The 15930-nt window shown below is 40.3% G+C and overlaps 1 protein-coding gene and 1 long non-coding RNA gene across 3 annotated transcripts in view; one reads left to right on the top strand and one right to left on the bottom strand.

The window, feature by feature from the left end:
- The window catches only part of LOC145445256 (uncharacterized), a 37389-nt gene that overhangs the window by 20445 nt on the left and 1014 nt on the right, over positions 1-15930 (top strand). For both annotated transcript variants that reach the window (XM_080323424.1, XM_080323423.1), the window contains 12 exons: positions 863-967; positions 1027-1152; positions 6849-7134; positions 7387-7563; positions 8297-8365; positions 8430-8546; positions 9403-9619; positions 10314-10374; positions 10442-10544; positions 11493-11613; positions 11684-11756; positions 12905-12998. In XM_080323424.1, coding sequence (XP_080179550.1) covers positions 863-967; positions 1027-1152; positions 6849-7134; positions 7387-7563; positions 8297-8365; positions 8430-8546; positions 9403-9619; positions 10314-10374; positions 10442-10544; positions 11493-11613; positions 11684-11756; positions 12905-12998 — 1549 coding nt within the window. The remainder of the gene's footprint in view (positions 1-862; positions 968-1026; positions 1153-6848; positions 7135-7386; positions 7564-8296; positions 8366-8429; positions 8547-9402; positions 9620-10313; positions 10375-10441; positions 10545-11492; positions 11614-11683; positions 11757-12904; positions 12999-15930) is intronic.
- LOC145445254 (uncharacterized) lies at positions 3747-5636 on the bottom strand. The gene is made up of 3 exons (XR_013916938.1): positions 5389-5636; positions 4779-4838; positions 3747-3809 (listed from the first exon to the last, which is right to left on the bottom strand). It is a non-coding gene; the product is annotated as an uncharacterized LOC145445254 (long non-coding RNA).

The raw sequence follows: 15930 nt of genomic DNA, 5'->3' as shown, positions 1-15930 counted from the left end.
CCTTTCCTGTCCAGCGGCATATATAGGCCTACACCATGGACTCAACGGTATGCGCTGTTCAAAAAATAACCAAAAGAACCAAATTTAGCTCAATTGCAACCACTAGAAGCGAAGTTATTGTAGTAGAAAAATTTAGATTTGAATAAAATAGTATTTACTTTGACTAACTCTTCAATTATTTATTATAAAATCATGGAATTAGAAATTTTTCTATTGCAATAACTTTGCTTCTAGTTGTTGGAATTGAGCCAAATTTTGCATGCATCATCTCTACGGACAGCCTAATAATTTTATGGGGTTGACGGAAAAATTTTGAAATTTTTATTTTATTTTTTAATGATAAATTCAAAACTTTCTACTGCAAGAATGTCGCTTCTACTGGTTGGAATTGAGCCAAAGTGGGTGTGCAGCGTTGTTTTCACTAACCTAACAATTTTATCACATACCCAGTGAAATCTGAAGAAAAAGTCTTTTTTTCAACAGCCCTTATATACACAGATCGTACGTATATCATGAGTCAGTGTATATGCCGCAGAACACCAAGGACGAAAATATGCAGCGTTCTATTCCTATTTATTGTGACCATTGCGGTGGTTGATCACCACTTGACAGAAATGTCATTCCATGAATATTTACATCCTTGTACATTGTGCAACATGTTTCATCGATGCTCAGCTACGGCGTCGGCTAGCTCCAACGGTGTTGATTGAACCTATATTTTCCTTGATAAAATATTGCGCTTGATGTGAAAGTGTGTGTTTCATTTCTTTGATTTGAGTTTTCGAATGGTTGAGCCCAGCTTTGCCTGCAATAGTCTACCGAGTCATCATGTTTTCTGGAAACCAACGTTTGATTTTCGCAGAAAATCACCAGCTCGCCAGATCCACAGACACCGAGAGACGACCAGCGTTACAAGGATTTGAAAAGGAAACTGTCGCTGGCACGTGACGATTACAGAAAATTAAACGTAACGTAGCTGTGACTGAATGCCGTCACGGCGATACCTAACCGACTGCGTCGTTACAGTCCGAATACGACACGTTGCAAGATTCTTTGGCGCGAGAAACGGAACTGAGAATGACGGTGGAGAGAGCGGCCGAGAAATTCATCGGAAAAGTACAGCAGGAAGAAAGTCGAGGGAATCGTGTCCGGGTATAAATTGTCTGCTTCAGAATGAGAGACGGTCTTGTCTAGGTTTTAGGGGTTCACAAAATGCTAATGTTAAAACTGAAACAGTGAAACTAAATTGTCCTTATGAGACCTGCCCTTATTTTTGACTTCTGTCCATGTTTTGTCTTATTTTCAGTGCTCACCAAAGGTCACAATAACCGCAAAATGGTGCAAACTGGTAATCAGCCCGGGAAAAGCGCTGGTTTAAAGTGACATTTTCTTTTAATTGCCAGCTTCCCAAATTTTAACCGACAAGATAGCGTAATGGTGAAGCGTCCGGCTTCTTGATCTGCAGGTCGTGGGTTCGATCCCCGGCCGGGTCAGACAAAGACCTGATTAGTAACACTGGTATCCATGGCTTCCCTGCTTGGCGCTCATGCATTACTGGGATAGCATGGAGGGGTGGTGCATGACGTAGAAAGCCGTAAAGACTATATCTGCACTTCTTTGTCCAGCGGCATATGCACATCATGCACTCATAGGGTGGAGGCCAAAAAGCTGAGTAAAAACATCCTGGATTTTCGCTTAATCTGCGAGTTCCGAGATCTCCCGATTTAGAAGTAGATGATCCGCACGCCAAAACATTGGATGTTCGTGCGAAGTTAGTAGATCTACAAATCCAGGATGTAGGACGCTATTGCGTCAAAATGACGCAAAATGTAGTGATCCGTGGAAGGTTGCCATGTCAACCCATCGACTTCGTAGTAAATATTATGCTTTGGCAATGCTGATTGGAAATGTCGTCGATTTTGGTCATGTGCTATGAATGCCATCGTTTCCTAGGTAGACTTATGAAATTGATTTGAAGCCACTTCGCAGCTTAAATGCATATTACTCTGTAGTTTATTCACAGTTATAAGTTCTAAAGACGGCATTGCAAACTGGTACTGTTGTTATTACTGTCTGTAGTATGGATATTTTGGACATCGTAGATGGCAGTTCGGACGACTAGAATACAATTGTCATGCCCAGGCATTACTTGGCAAACATATCGGACTCATTTGTAAAATACCCAGAAAATGAATTCGTTGACCGCTACAGATTTTACAAGGGAGCTACTGTAATTCTATTGGACATGATTAAAGACAGCCCATGGTTGGATGTACGGTGCCAAGCTTTGCACCCCATGATGCAATTACTCTGTGCTCTCCGATTTTTTGCTACGGTCATTTTCAACAAACAGATGCTGACTTGATTGGTGGCAGCCGGACAACTGCACGCCGAATCATCCACTGCATTTCTCGGGCATTATCAGAGAATAGAGAAAATTTATCCCACGATTGGATGATTTGTTACAAACAAAGAGTGATTTCTTTGACATAGGTGGAGTTCCAAATGTCATCGGTTGCATTGATGGTACCCATATCCCAATAAAGTCCCCAGGTGACTCTGTACCAGAAAAGCTTATCGTTGCAGGAAAGGATATTTTTCTTCGAACTGTCAAATGGACTGCAATGCCAAGAGAATACCGGTAGTGACTAATGCTGTTGTGAGATGGCCAGGGAGTACTCATGACTCGAGAACTTTTTCAAATTCCAGATTAAAATACAAGCTCGGCCAGAAAAAATACAATGGGATTTTGCTGGGAGACAGAGGCTCTATGCTCTAAAAATGTACCTGATGACTCCATTAACAAATCCACAGGCTGCACAAGAAAAAAAATACAGCTATATGCACTCAAAGACACGCGTGCTGATCGAGCAATGCTTTGGCGTTCTCAACCAGCGTTTCCAGATGTTGCTAAATCCTATGCAAATGCAAATCGAAAACACCATCCTGGCAATCATTGCAACAATATGTTTGCACAATTTTGCTAAAAAAACCAATGAGCCAGTTCCTGATATTGCAGTTACTCCCGAGGAAGCTACGGATATAACATCTGAAGTTGGATACAATGACGCAATAGCCTATCTTGAAAATAAGATCAACACATATTTCTACTAATTATGTTTATTTTAAAATTTTAACGAACACGGTAAACCATGCTGGTGTAAAAATAATAAAGAGAATGAAATGTGCATGACTTCGTGGAATGAAAGATTCAACTACAATTGCACTGTAGATAATAAACAAAGAGCAGGTGTCCTATTATTTGTATTCAAATTGACAAATATGAATTGAAAAAATGTACTGAAATATTTGCACCATCGACAATACCTATAAGGCGAGGAACACTTGGCAGGCACAATGAAATATTATAAAGAAATGTTGCATTTTAAAAAATGTGCACCGTCGATAATACCTGTAAGCAATGTTCCCTCTAAGCTACTCACGTGCGCAAATGCGCAGTGCTGACATGGTCTCTGCGCACAGAAAATCCAAGTTGCCTATAAGGCGAGGAACACTTGGCAGGCAGGCACAATGAAATATTATAAAGAAATGTTGCTTTTCAGAAAATGCGTATTCGGCTATTTAGATAACTTGACATAATTGAACAAAGAAATATTGCATTACATATGTCACTAATTCCTCAATTGTCCAAGTTCTAATCTATATTTTTCCATTTTTATCGCATGTTCTTCAATACGCATTTCGAATTCTTGCTTTCTGAAATATCATTCTTCGTCTTTCATGTCTTTTCTTTCTTTGAAGTCCTCAATCTTGGACACCATCAGTTTAATTCTCAGCTCATTGTTTTTCTGAATTGAAAGAAGTTCATATTGACTCTGCGATGAGGTAGTAACCTATGATTAAACTAAAACTTGTATTAAGAAGCCAATCACAAAGAAATCATTTGGAAATTCTCTTTGCCTTGTTGGCTGATATTTTTTCCTCTACTGCCTGATATCAATATCTGTTTCCAAGTGTGATATCCATTCGATATGAGCGGTGAACCAATAATCGGTCAGTCTCTAGTCATTAAAAACTTGTATTCTGCAACCAGCTGATCACAAAGTGCAGAATTGGTAGTTTTCATTGTATTGTATTTGTATACTAGAGCCCGACTGATATTGGAGTTTTGGGCCGATACCGATGAAACCAATATCTAACTCCTTCACCGATAACCACTATAGCCTATATTCAAATGGTGTGGAATACCTTAAAATGCGCATTTGAAAAACTTCAGGGCATCTTCAAAGCCAATGCTATACTTGGACAGGAAATAATCTAGAAAGGCTGTATCAGGACACCTGTAGAGTGTAATATATGTGAAATATATCAATATTCTCAGTCTAGTGGTAAAAGATTATAGTTTATGGACTTCCTATCACCATGCTGTGACCTCACGAAAACTGCCCATATTATTATATTCATTTCCAATGGCCGATACCAATAATTCTTTCAAAGAGTGATATCGAGTCTATATTAGCGGCAAAGCGATATAATCGGTCAGGTTCCATTGTACACCATCTTATATCAATTGTTACAGGATTGTAACTATGTGCATTGCACTGGTAATCAGCAATCTTTCGAGCAGTCAAACACCATTTCCAACTCTATCGTTCGCAGATACACTTCACTAGAAAACTAAGTACAAAGTGGGAAATTTTTACATAACAATGGTTGGGGCAGTGGAGCAAAAGTTTGCCAAACCCTCCGAAACTGCAAGATTGTATATTTTAAAATATCAACTCGACTTGAAATCCAAATGAGTAGAAGCTACATACCAGGTGGCAGATCACTCGTCTTTGTCACGCATGTTGACTGCGATTCCATGTAGCTTGTTTCTGAAAAAAAATGTGAATGTTTCAGAAGGATTTGAGGCTATAGGCCTACGTATGTTTACACATGTACAATGCACAATTGCACATGCATATTTGCTAGTGATGGTGAAAAATACTGAAACCGATCATTTGACGACAAGCAAAAAATCTCATTAGAAATCGCTGAATGTATGAGAAGATCGTTTGATATTGTGAATGCGTTCCCTTCAATACACCACCGGGTAAGAAATCGATATAATATACATCTACACTTGTACAATTGATATGTTAGCAAAAACTAGTGATGAAAATAACGAGAAGAGTTGCCTCTGACACAAACCGATCTTCATCATGGGGAACATTTCTCGATGTGGTCAATGTATCGAACAAGTTCTCATTACTCTCTCGCAAAATAATTTACATGATTGATTTTCTGCAGTAACTACAGACAATATGGTGGAATCACTTTCAAAATGATGTTCAAATGGCTGAACTTGTGCTGGTACGACAGCTTTAACCATTAATTTACTGATATGCGCCATATTATGGATATAATTACTGTCTACAAACTTACCTTGCAATAAATAGCACCGTCACCGGGTCAGATACCATTGAATATGTTCTGAAGGCCTTCTGTCATTTTCAGTTTTGAGACTTTCTCTTGTTTTGAAGCAACCTTCAATTGCTGTTCTGTTTTTTGCCATGTTTGGTGATGTGGCATTTCACGGCTTGGTTGATTGTTTCCGATGCAAGACAACGGCAGAACTCGTTTATTACATAGTTTGTATGCAATTATCATTAAACATTCTGTAATAACATGATCATCAGTCAATAACTGGGATCTGCCGGGCGGCGCCGGGGACCCGAAGCCTCAACCAAGATCCCTGAGGATTAGCCTAAAAGCAACAGTCAATAAGGAGAAGCGCAATTGAGTACCGGTAACAAAATATCGCTAACATGCAATATTCACTATCTTTATAATGAGCCTCAGATAAGCAATTTCAATCTACAATGTCATAACTATTACGAACCTCGCCAAATTTATATGTTTGTGTACCTTAATCTAGACTTTAATCCTGGTGGCGACCAGGATCAAGAAGCAGCAGTCTATACTCAGTCGGTCCCGGCAGAATCTTACTAATCTACCTTTCTGGTCCGCAGAAAATCCAGCAACGTGCAAAATCCCCAGATCTTTTATTTGATCTATATTTTTGGCCTCCACCCATAGTATGCATATGCACGGATCGTGTGTATGTGTATCATGAGTCGGTGTATATTCTGGAAAAACATCAAGGACAAAAATAAACTATGTCCTTTCCTTCCTTTTGCGATTCCCAAAAACTTGAAGGGATCCGTGCTAAAAAAAGGTTTAAGAACCCGTAATACCGGTTAAGAGTCATTACTACGAACATGGGTGTACCCAGTTGGTGGATTTTGTGTAGGGTTACCATATTTTGGAAATCTGAAAGGAGGACACTTTTTCAGAAATTTCAGGCTTGCAAAACCTGGAGGAAAATCCTGAAAAATGGTTGATTTTTTCTCACTTCGTAGTCGGTATCCTTCACATTATCAGGTGGTCGACTATAAAAGAGGTCAACTTCCCGGCTCAGCGTCCGAAATACCCGCCGGAGCGTTACTCGGTGCTGATTTACGGCATTTCAGTCGAATTTGACCAAAATTCTCAAAAAAGAGGACAAAAGGGCGTCCTCCGAGGACACTTTCAAAAAAGTCAAAAAAGAGGACAAATCCTTGTAAAAGAGGACGTATGGTAACCCTAATGTTGGGTGTCGTAACCCCTCCCATTTCATGTCCTGTTCAGTTCATGTGAAAACTGACCCTATTCCGATAAAATAATAAGTAATGAGTGGGTTCGGAATGGAATTTAGTTCAGTTGTAGGTTCTTAAAGGCTTTTAGTTCCAGTTCTAGTTCAAGTTGTGAGTAGATGAAATCCAGTAGTTTCTAAAAGCCTGGTTGAAAATTGCCTGTACGGCAACTAATGCAACACTATTTACGATCTACCGGTCATATTTCAGAGTCCTTACGCCCGCCGCAAGAAAAACGGCGTCTCAAAATCGATGAAGAGAGTGAAAATCCTGGAAAAACTGCTCCAATTAAAGCCCACCCTGCAACTGAGCCACGTCGGACAGGCGCTGATCGGCGACATCGAAGACTCCGTCCGAAACTATCGCAACGAAATGGAGAGCAAAATCTTCGCCTTGTTCAGGCGGTACATTCATTTCAAGCGGCTGAGGGACTATCGCGAGGGCTTGAAGACAGAGATTCTCTGCCTACGTGCGGGCGGAGAGTCTGCTGAAGACAGTAAGCTCCATTACTAGTTGGGCTGGGCATAATGCGTGCTATGAAATGTATATGGTTGAAAAAATATCAAATTATCTTCATGTGGTATCGAACTGGCACTATTTTCTCTGTGATCGCGTAAAAGATACATATTTCAACTTTCCACATCATCAATACTTATATCATCTCATATTGAGGATACTCAGGTACTCGTATTTATTATGATTGAAGTTGGCAAAGTTTGCCCTGTCATTCCATTTTATTGTGTTGCAGTTGAAGAGTTGCAGTCTGACTACTGGCAGGTCGAGACGAGGATGGACCAGCCTCGGAAAGTAACGTTCAAAGAGCTGGTTACGAAGACGTTGATGCCGGCCAGGCGGAAGATCGACTTTGTCTTTATGAAGGTCGTCGAATGCCTGTCTGTTATGACGAAAGATCACAAGCGACAAGGTGAGAACGCTTTTCTCGATACTAGGCACGGTTTGTCTTAATCTCTAGTCCTTTGAGAAGGATATTTTATTTCCATAATTAATATAGATGCCATTCTGTATACGTGCGGCAGCAGTGTGGCGGGCTCTTTGCTCATGCTCATTGCTAATTCTGCGATGGCTATTTGAATGTGTATTATTCTTCAAAATGAGCCCGTCAAAGAACCAAGTAACAAAAATCCGCAAATCATAATATCATCATAATTTCCATGGTCTCGATTAAGTACTAGTGATGTGAATCCTAAGAAGACGTCCAGGATTTTTTAAGACGTGCTAGCTGTCAAATGTTATACGAGTAGTTTCGTATGATGTAAGGACGCCCTTTGCGTTGCTGACCAACCATAGGAATGCGCGTGATTGTCAAACGCAAGGATTTTGTTCACTATACAAAATCAATATTGATAAAATATCCCACCCTATTCAAATCCGAAAATTTTTACTCTGATATCTTAGCTTCTATGCATTGAAATTTGTTAGGCATTTTTTTTATTGACAACCTTACAATTTGACAACAATTTTTTTAGGCAAAGTAACAATTTATCGAGTAGCCAGCAAAATTGTGTGTCCAGTCTGTCCACTGACAGTGCTCTAGTGAAGCATATGTGTGTTTGACGAATGCTAATCAAGGGTGCATTTTATTAGCCGCTCTCTCCACGGTCATATATATAAGACATTCATTTCTGGATACTTTGCAGTGAAAAGAGGTGGCGAAAAAGGCGACGAAACACCGCCCGTCGCACCCCGACCGTCATCCGCTACTTCAGGTAGGTCCGCCGTATTTCCCTGACGTTCCGGGTTTCCAGAGTAGAATCATGCTTTCGACTTCAGGTATGCACCTGGTGGCGTTGAACAACAGCTACGCGTCTAGCCAGTCCGCGCCACATGAAAGTGATGAAAGCGGTGCTGAATCGAAAAATGCCGAAAAGGAAACCGCAAAAACACAGGGTAAGGTTGCTGGTGACCTTGCTTTGATGCGGTGCGAGATATTATTTTGTAGGATCCGTTATTTATTCTGTGTCCCCTGGCTTAATACGAACTGATCAATAATACTGATCTCAGATTAAAAACGTATCCATTTTCCAGTCTCTTCCACTGAACCACGAGTTTGTAGAACAATTTTCACTGCTTAATTCAGTGTCAGAAGGAAATACCAATTTTTCCACCACGAGACACTGTTTTAAAAGAGTTTTATTTTACACATTATCAAACAGATTTTGGTTAGATGGGAAATTGCTACCTAGTTATCAGTTTTGTTTTATTACCATTTTGTATTCATTCGAGATACCACAATGATTGCGATACAAGGAAAAGAATTCAGAGATGGTTATTATCAGTGATTTCATCAGATCAATGCATCACAAGATTGTCATACAATGAAAAGATAGGAAGGTGTTGTTACGACTTTGAGTAGTCCTTGAAATCAGACATCACCTGAAAGTATACAGAGCCTTACTGAGTATTCTGAAAAAGTAGACGTTCTTTGTTACTGACCACCTCTGACCGCAGAGAGAGAGAGAGAGTCTTTATTTTCATCAAACCAAAATACATAACACATAGCAGTGATGATGGTACAGAAAATATGCATGCACAGTATTCGGTATTAGATAGGAATGATCGATAATACCATGAAGGTCATCTAGTCTGATCACACCAGCATCAAACAGGTACACTTGACTCTAAACAGTCTGGCTTTGAAGAATGTTAGTTAAAAAAGGCTAGTATTCATTTAGTAGAAACTGCTGGTATTTTGTCATGTCACGCCGAATGTACCTAAAAATGAACTTTCCACTTACATTTCAAGTGACATACCCACGAATCGTGGTGCCGACGCAGTTCAAAGCCATGGAGAAGACGCAGGCAGAAGCGACATCTCTGGAATCGGAAGAGGAATGGTCCGAGGAAGTGGTTCTTGAAAAGAAGGCTTCGGGCGACGTAGGACAGCCGCGGCTCGTTGTCAAGAGCGGTCATCCGCCGCAGAACACCGCGAACCCATTCGTGGCCACTCGGCTCGGCGATAGGTGTGACTCGTTTTGGGGAATGTGTATTGATAGGAGACTTGGACGCTTTTTCGAATTGCAGTAGAATTAGAGTTATAGCTTCATAGTTATTTCCAAAATAGATTAAATTTAGAATTATAGCTACACATTTTTTTCCAATTAGATTAGAATTAGAACTACTGAATTCGCGAAAACTTGGACATTCAATCAGGTTCCATTAATGTCAAGTAATAGTTCGTTCTAGAAGTACCTAGCTGTCCAAGTCTGATTGATAGATGAAGACTTTAAAATTGGGACTGATCATGTTAGGATCACATTATAATGGTCAATAATGATAATCATTTTCACTGCTCCAGATATACAGTGTACAATGTGATACACAGGACGCAATGCTATGTGATGAATAGATCGTGTACAGTCGACCAGTCCAACGGCCACCTTGGCCTACTGATATGATTTGAGTAGTTGAGTGCGGAAATTAGATGCCCTTTTTCCACTAAGAGTTATATTACTGACGAGATTTACAGTTGCGATGCTTTTTGCTAAAGGCCTTGAAACCTCAATTGGTTGCATCACTTAACCAAAAACATGTTACTAGATAGGTATAGTCAGAAAAACAGCAAATTACACAGAAATTAGCTGAAAATTCCACTTAATTTGGGATTTACATATGATTTTGTAAATTGATTTCTGATCCATTTCCTTTCATCCACAGTACCATTCCGTTTTTAAACAACAACTGGCTAGTGACGGAGTCGAGAGATTCCACGGTGCAGGTATAGCGTTCTACTTCTTTATGTGCCTCGGTGTTTCATAACATCATCGGCAACCTATGCTTGACAGGTAGCCCGCGACACACCCAGACTACTGCATTTGGATGTGCACAGGTCTCTAAACAATGCCCGGCAGAGACTGCAAGATTCTATACGAAAATACACCGATTGCGGTAAGAACTGCAGCTGCATGCCTCTTATTTACATGATGTAGGCCAAGGCACCACCCCCTACCTTTTCATTATATCGCAATTTTGTGATGTATCGATTTGACGAAATTTTGAATAAAATGATGATGATGCGTGTGGTGATTTTGACTTGCTGTTTTAGATTCTAAAATCCTGAAATTTCAGCTAATTCTGTCATTCGTTCACTTCGGTTATTTCGTAATACATGAACTAATGTGGCACTGTTCCATTAGATTTCATTTCGGTGCCAATCGGGAAACTCAGGGCAAATCAATTGTTGATTTTATTTGTGTGTGTAATCTAAAACAATGTCATCAATAGTTTTAGACCGGATGTTCAAGTGGATTTTGTAACGCTGGATGGTTATTTTTTTTCGTGTCCACTATTATGATCGGCTAAGAAGTGATTTCCTGTCACACTTTGGTCCGATAAAAAGGGTTTTTATACGGATTTGAATACATTTCTTCGATGACATGATCACGCCTGCTGTGATATGTCGTTCACCATGAGCAGCATTAACAGAATCATGTTTGCGCAGCTCTTTAGAGCAAATATTCTCTTTTAGGTAGACTTGCTCTGTGCTCCAAATAGTTTGCAAACTAAGGTTTAGGTTACACTGTCGCAGTTCTTGTAGTATCTTTATCAAAAAAAAAGACACTGAAAGTGATGATGATGCTTATGATTTTTTTGTACATTTGAAAGGGCAACTCCTAATGACCTTTTATCAAACCTGTGGGACTTATTAATCGCGGACTTTCCAGACTACCTGCATCTGGACTGGAATTATTATAATTTCCATGCCACCCTTTACCATATTTCAACCATTACTGGGTATGAAATAAATTATATAAATTGTGAGTCTCATATGTGGAAGCCGATTTGAATTTGATAACATCGAATGCCCTCATCTCTAATTTATTTTTATGCCCGTAGAATTCACAGATGGAAGCCGTCCGTCCACCGTTACCAAAGGCATGCAGCGCTGTTTCGAACCGCCAAAGCGTAATAAGAAGAGGGTGGACGTCTTATTTCATAAACCTGCTCCCAAATTATGGTGGGTATCGCCGATGGCGGTTTATATGGCGTTTGTATCGGCGCAGAGTACGAGATGGTACTTTTTCTAGGGACCAACCGACCGAATGGGATGACAACACAAAGTATACGTTGAAAACAAGCAAAAGTCTCGGAGAACTACAGGTAGCTATCACTTTTTAGTGAGGAAGAACTGTGTCTTGGTTTACAATTTGCAAAATATGTTATCGCTATTTACCATAAAGTTCGTTGCACTGACTGTAGGATCTTTGGAAATATGATTAAATTAACAATCTAGTTTTCAACGTCATTTACTGTTTCGGTTAATGCTAATAACTAAGGCTAGTCATAACAATTCAAGTACTTGAATCCGAATAGAGTACCAAAATTATACAGTTCCTATTATTCTGCCATCGAAAATTATCGTTTTGATACCGTCTTGCCACTGCCGGGGGCCTTGAAACCTTGATACAAGGTAGCATATCATTCAAGATGTGCGGCAGACGGCTATGTCAAGCCAATGATATTTCTTTATAGTAGCGAGCAACTCATAGTATTGTCTCAAATCGCAAAGGCATATTGCTGCCTGCAAACTTGAAATAATTTGCATTTACTATTCTATGGCATAAAAGCACCGCCGCAGGGTTGTAACCAAGTCACAAGGTCCCGAGGAGCAGGCCAAGTCTATTTTTATAGTTTTGACTCGAGTCAAGTCGAGTTATTTTCAATTCTCCGTCGAGTCAAGTCAGGGTTCTTGTTGAGTCACAATGTTGTGACTCGAGTCCGAGTCATTGTGTTCACTGTTCATTTTCGAGTTCAATTCTGTTCAACCCACTTATTTATTACTCTGTTTGGGTTAAATTGAATGCCTCGCATTCATAATGTATTAATTTTTCTCACTTCACATATTTTCTAACCCTATTTTACAAACAACAGTTCTGATAGACGTAATACCAATACTGTGGTAGCTTACTATTCTTCGAAGTCACAACGAAATGCCCGTCTTGGCTGCTCGAGTCTAGAGTCATACGACTTGGTCGAGTCAATACATGAATTGCCTCAAGTCGGGATATTTTTCATATTTTACAAAATGACTCTAGTCAAGTCGAGTCACCAAAAAATCGCAGCTCGAGTCGAGTCATTGCAGCCCCGAGTACCGGTACGTATTTTGACACTGAAAGTTCATTTTGCAGTTATGACGGCATATTAAATTATACTGGAACGCTCGTCTCCAATCTTCATATCCAACTCGGAATCCCATCACTCAAGTATCTACTAGCACCGCCCTACTTATAACTCAAGTTTTCTTCTAGCTTCAAGCAATGCAGTCTTCCTTCCGTTTTCGTCCAAGATTTGGCAAATTGGTCACGACTCCTGATACCGTGGAAAGCAAAGAAAAGCCTGCTGGTGAGTATAATATCTTTGCAATTATACTGTCGGTGCAATGCAGTGTAGCGCCAAATTCCATGTGTGCGAGTGTGCATGTGCAGTGATGTTGGCTGGTATCATCTATGACTGAAATGGATCTTAGTGAAACCTCACATCAATCATGTGATACTGCGATGCGTGGGGTATCAGGGAGCAGATTTTTATTTGCAAAATAAGAGAGAGGCGGGTTCATGGGGTTCTTTTTTGTCGCTTGCTTTTTCTATGCCATCTTCTTTACTTTTCATTCAGTGTGCATGCCTCCTCTTTACATCGCCTAGGGCAGGGGTGGGCAAACTACGGCCCGCGGGCCGCATGTGGCCCTCCACACCGTTCTGTGCGGCCCGCGAGAGTCTAAAGAAACTGAATAAAAATACTGATTAAATGCGTATTAAAATTGGCATTGATGCAGAGACTTGTTCAAACTTTTTCTTAGTATATTTCACCATGATAATTCTAAGGCAGTGGTTCTCAAACTGGGGACACAACCCCTTGGGGGCGTGAAAGCATCTGAAGGGAGGCGCTAAGCTGAGATCAACTGAAAAATACTTTTCGCGCTTCGCCCGATTATGTCCCATTCATAATTATTGCTCTGTATTTAATCAGAATTTCACATTTACAAAATTCTCATCCACAGTCGTAACCCTCCATGCCATCAAACTATTAGTTAGGTTTGCTAGCATCCTGGTTGCGTTTTGTGATATGACGATAAGGGGGCGCGGAATCTTTTGCCACCATAAGAGGGGGGTCTTAAAAAGTTTGAGAACCATTGTGCTAATGTAAATACTTCCTCTATTATTTTTTATGCTTAATTTCTGGCGCGACAGCACGATCACAAGGCCCACGCAGTTTGAAAGGTTGCAGCTGCTAAACATCACAGAAATCCTAAACGAGATTGACATAATTCGGTTTACAAGTGTGATTTCAGATTGGCCACTGCAGTTTGAATTATTTCAGTGATGTGCTTATAAAAAACGATTCGCGCGTGTCTTAGGTTGATTCGTTCTCTGTATGCGTCGAATTATGGTATTCATGTTTTATCTACACATAGTAGAAGCGTGTTTGAAGCTAACGTGGTTATGATGCTGTCAGCAATGTGTGTCGTCGAACTGAACCAAAAGTGGAATTAGTAAACCTATGAACAGGTCGCTGCTCACGGATATAAATTTCAATCCTGATCTAAGAATCGGGACAACCGACTTTCATCTCAATAGTTTTGACAAATTGGTTATTGAGGTCGACCAGCCCATGAAATCTCGCCACTGTTTCTGACGCGTGTACGATATCATCAAAGCAATGATTGGATTGTTTTAAATGAGCATATATATTATCTCCATGTCCTCACTATATAATCAAATACCAATAGTGCGTTTCGGTTTATAATCCCAATTTTATATAGTTCGGCCCGCGAATGGATTCAAATGTTGAATGCGGCCCGCGAGCTCAAAAATTTGCCCACCCCTGGCCTAGGGCCTAGGCCAAGGTGGGTGTCTGATTCCTTAGACTACTCCTAGTCGCTTCGACAACTTTCTATCTTTTCATTGTATCGCATTTTGTGGTGTATTGAACTGATAAAATTGCTAATAAACTAATGATGATGATGATCCTATGATCACAGAGTCAGCTGTACCAGTACTACATAGACTATAGACCAGGGGTCACCAACCTGGTGCCCGCGGGCACCAGGTAGCACGCGAGGACCAGATGAGTGGCCCGCGAGCCTGTTCTAAAAATAGATCGAATAGCAGCATTTGCCAATATTCGTCAGATTATCACCAGTGAGCTTTTAAATATATAAATTGAGTGATTTAGCTATTGTTGTTTAAATCACACTATAACAGGTGACTTATAAATGACAATAGGCTACATATATATAAACACTAAAAATGATGATATCAAATATCCCCAATTACAATTACTAATATACCAACATGTAGTAGAATAACAAGATATCGAAGACGTAGAATAGGCCTACGGCGTACTGCCCATACAGGCGATCTGACGACATGCCATCCACTGTCTTCTTGAAATGGTGGGGGGTTCCGTTATGGTAGCTAGACGTCCCGGACAATGCCAAACTAGTAAACAACATTACTATCCGGTAGCAAATGGCGGTGACGTAGGCCTACTAGCAGATGCAGTATGCCCAATGTGTATTGCATCTTTTGACACAGCTTGTCTCTCTTACACTTAACGCAATTTATAGTACCATGTTTCTAACTTTCTGTAATCGATACTGCTGTCAGGTATAATGAAATCTGTCATGTCTGGATGCTGAACAGTTAGATATTGAAATTGTACCACTGCAAAATCACCTTCACCTCAAAGCCCACAAGGCTGCAGGAAACTTTTGGTGCCTTGTTGACACGGAAAAGTACAGTGGTGAATGCGCATTGCGCAGCAGCTATGAAGGTTACAAGCGTATTTGGTTCAACTTATCGTTGTTGCCTTTGCGGACACGACATTCATCAAATAACAAACACAGAACCCGCCTCACGAATGCACATCTGAAACACTCACTCAGAGTTGCAGTGTAAGTTACATACCAGAGTACAGCGCACTAGTTGATAGCATGCAATGCCAGGCCTCCCACTGACTGGTTTAGTAACAGACAACACGATATCCAGTCTAACGTGTGACGAGATTTATTTTAAAATCTGAGCTTACAGTTGTTATATAATTTACATAAACACGGTGCGGAGTAATTCGTGATTTCTTAAAAAGTCTTAGTGGTTAGCTGGTTGAAATGAGATGTTTTGATTTAAAAGAATCTCTTAGAAGTCTTACCGCTATGTGATACCTGCCCAATGCTATGAATATCAAAGCGGAAATTGTGTCTGACACAGGTAAACGGCGGGAGTAAATGGTAGCCCGTCGCTTCAATCAGTACCAAAAAGTAGCCCTTGCTTGCAAA

The sequence above is a fragment of the Botryllus schlosseri genome, chromosome 8 (assembly GCF_051294905.1).
Source record: "Botryllus schlosseri isolate E-star chromosome 8, Bs_hap1, whole genome shotgun sequence".
In the NCBI taxonomy this organism is placed as follows: domain Eukaryota; kingdom Metazoa; phylum Chordata; class Ascidiacea; order Stolidobranchia; family Styelidae; genus Botryllus; species Botryllus schlosseri.
This window is presented reverse-complemented; position numbering and strand designations above follow the sequence as displayed.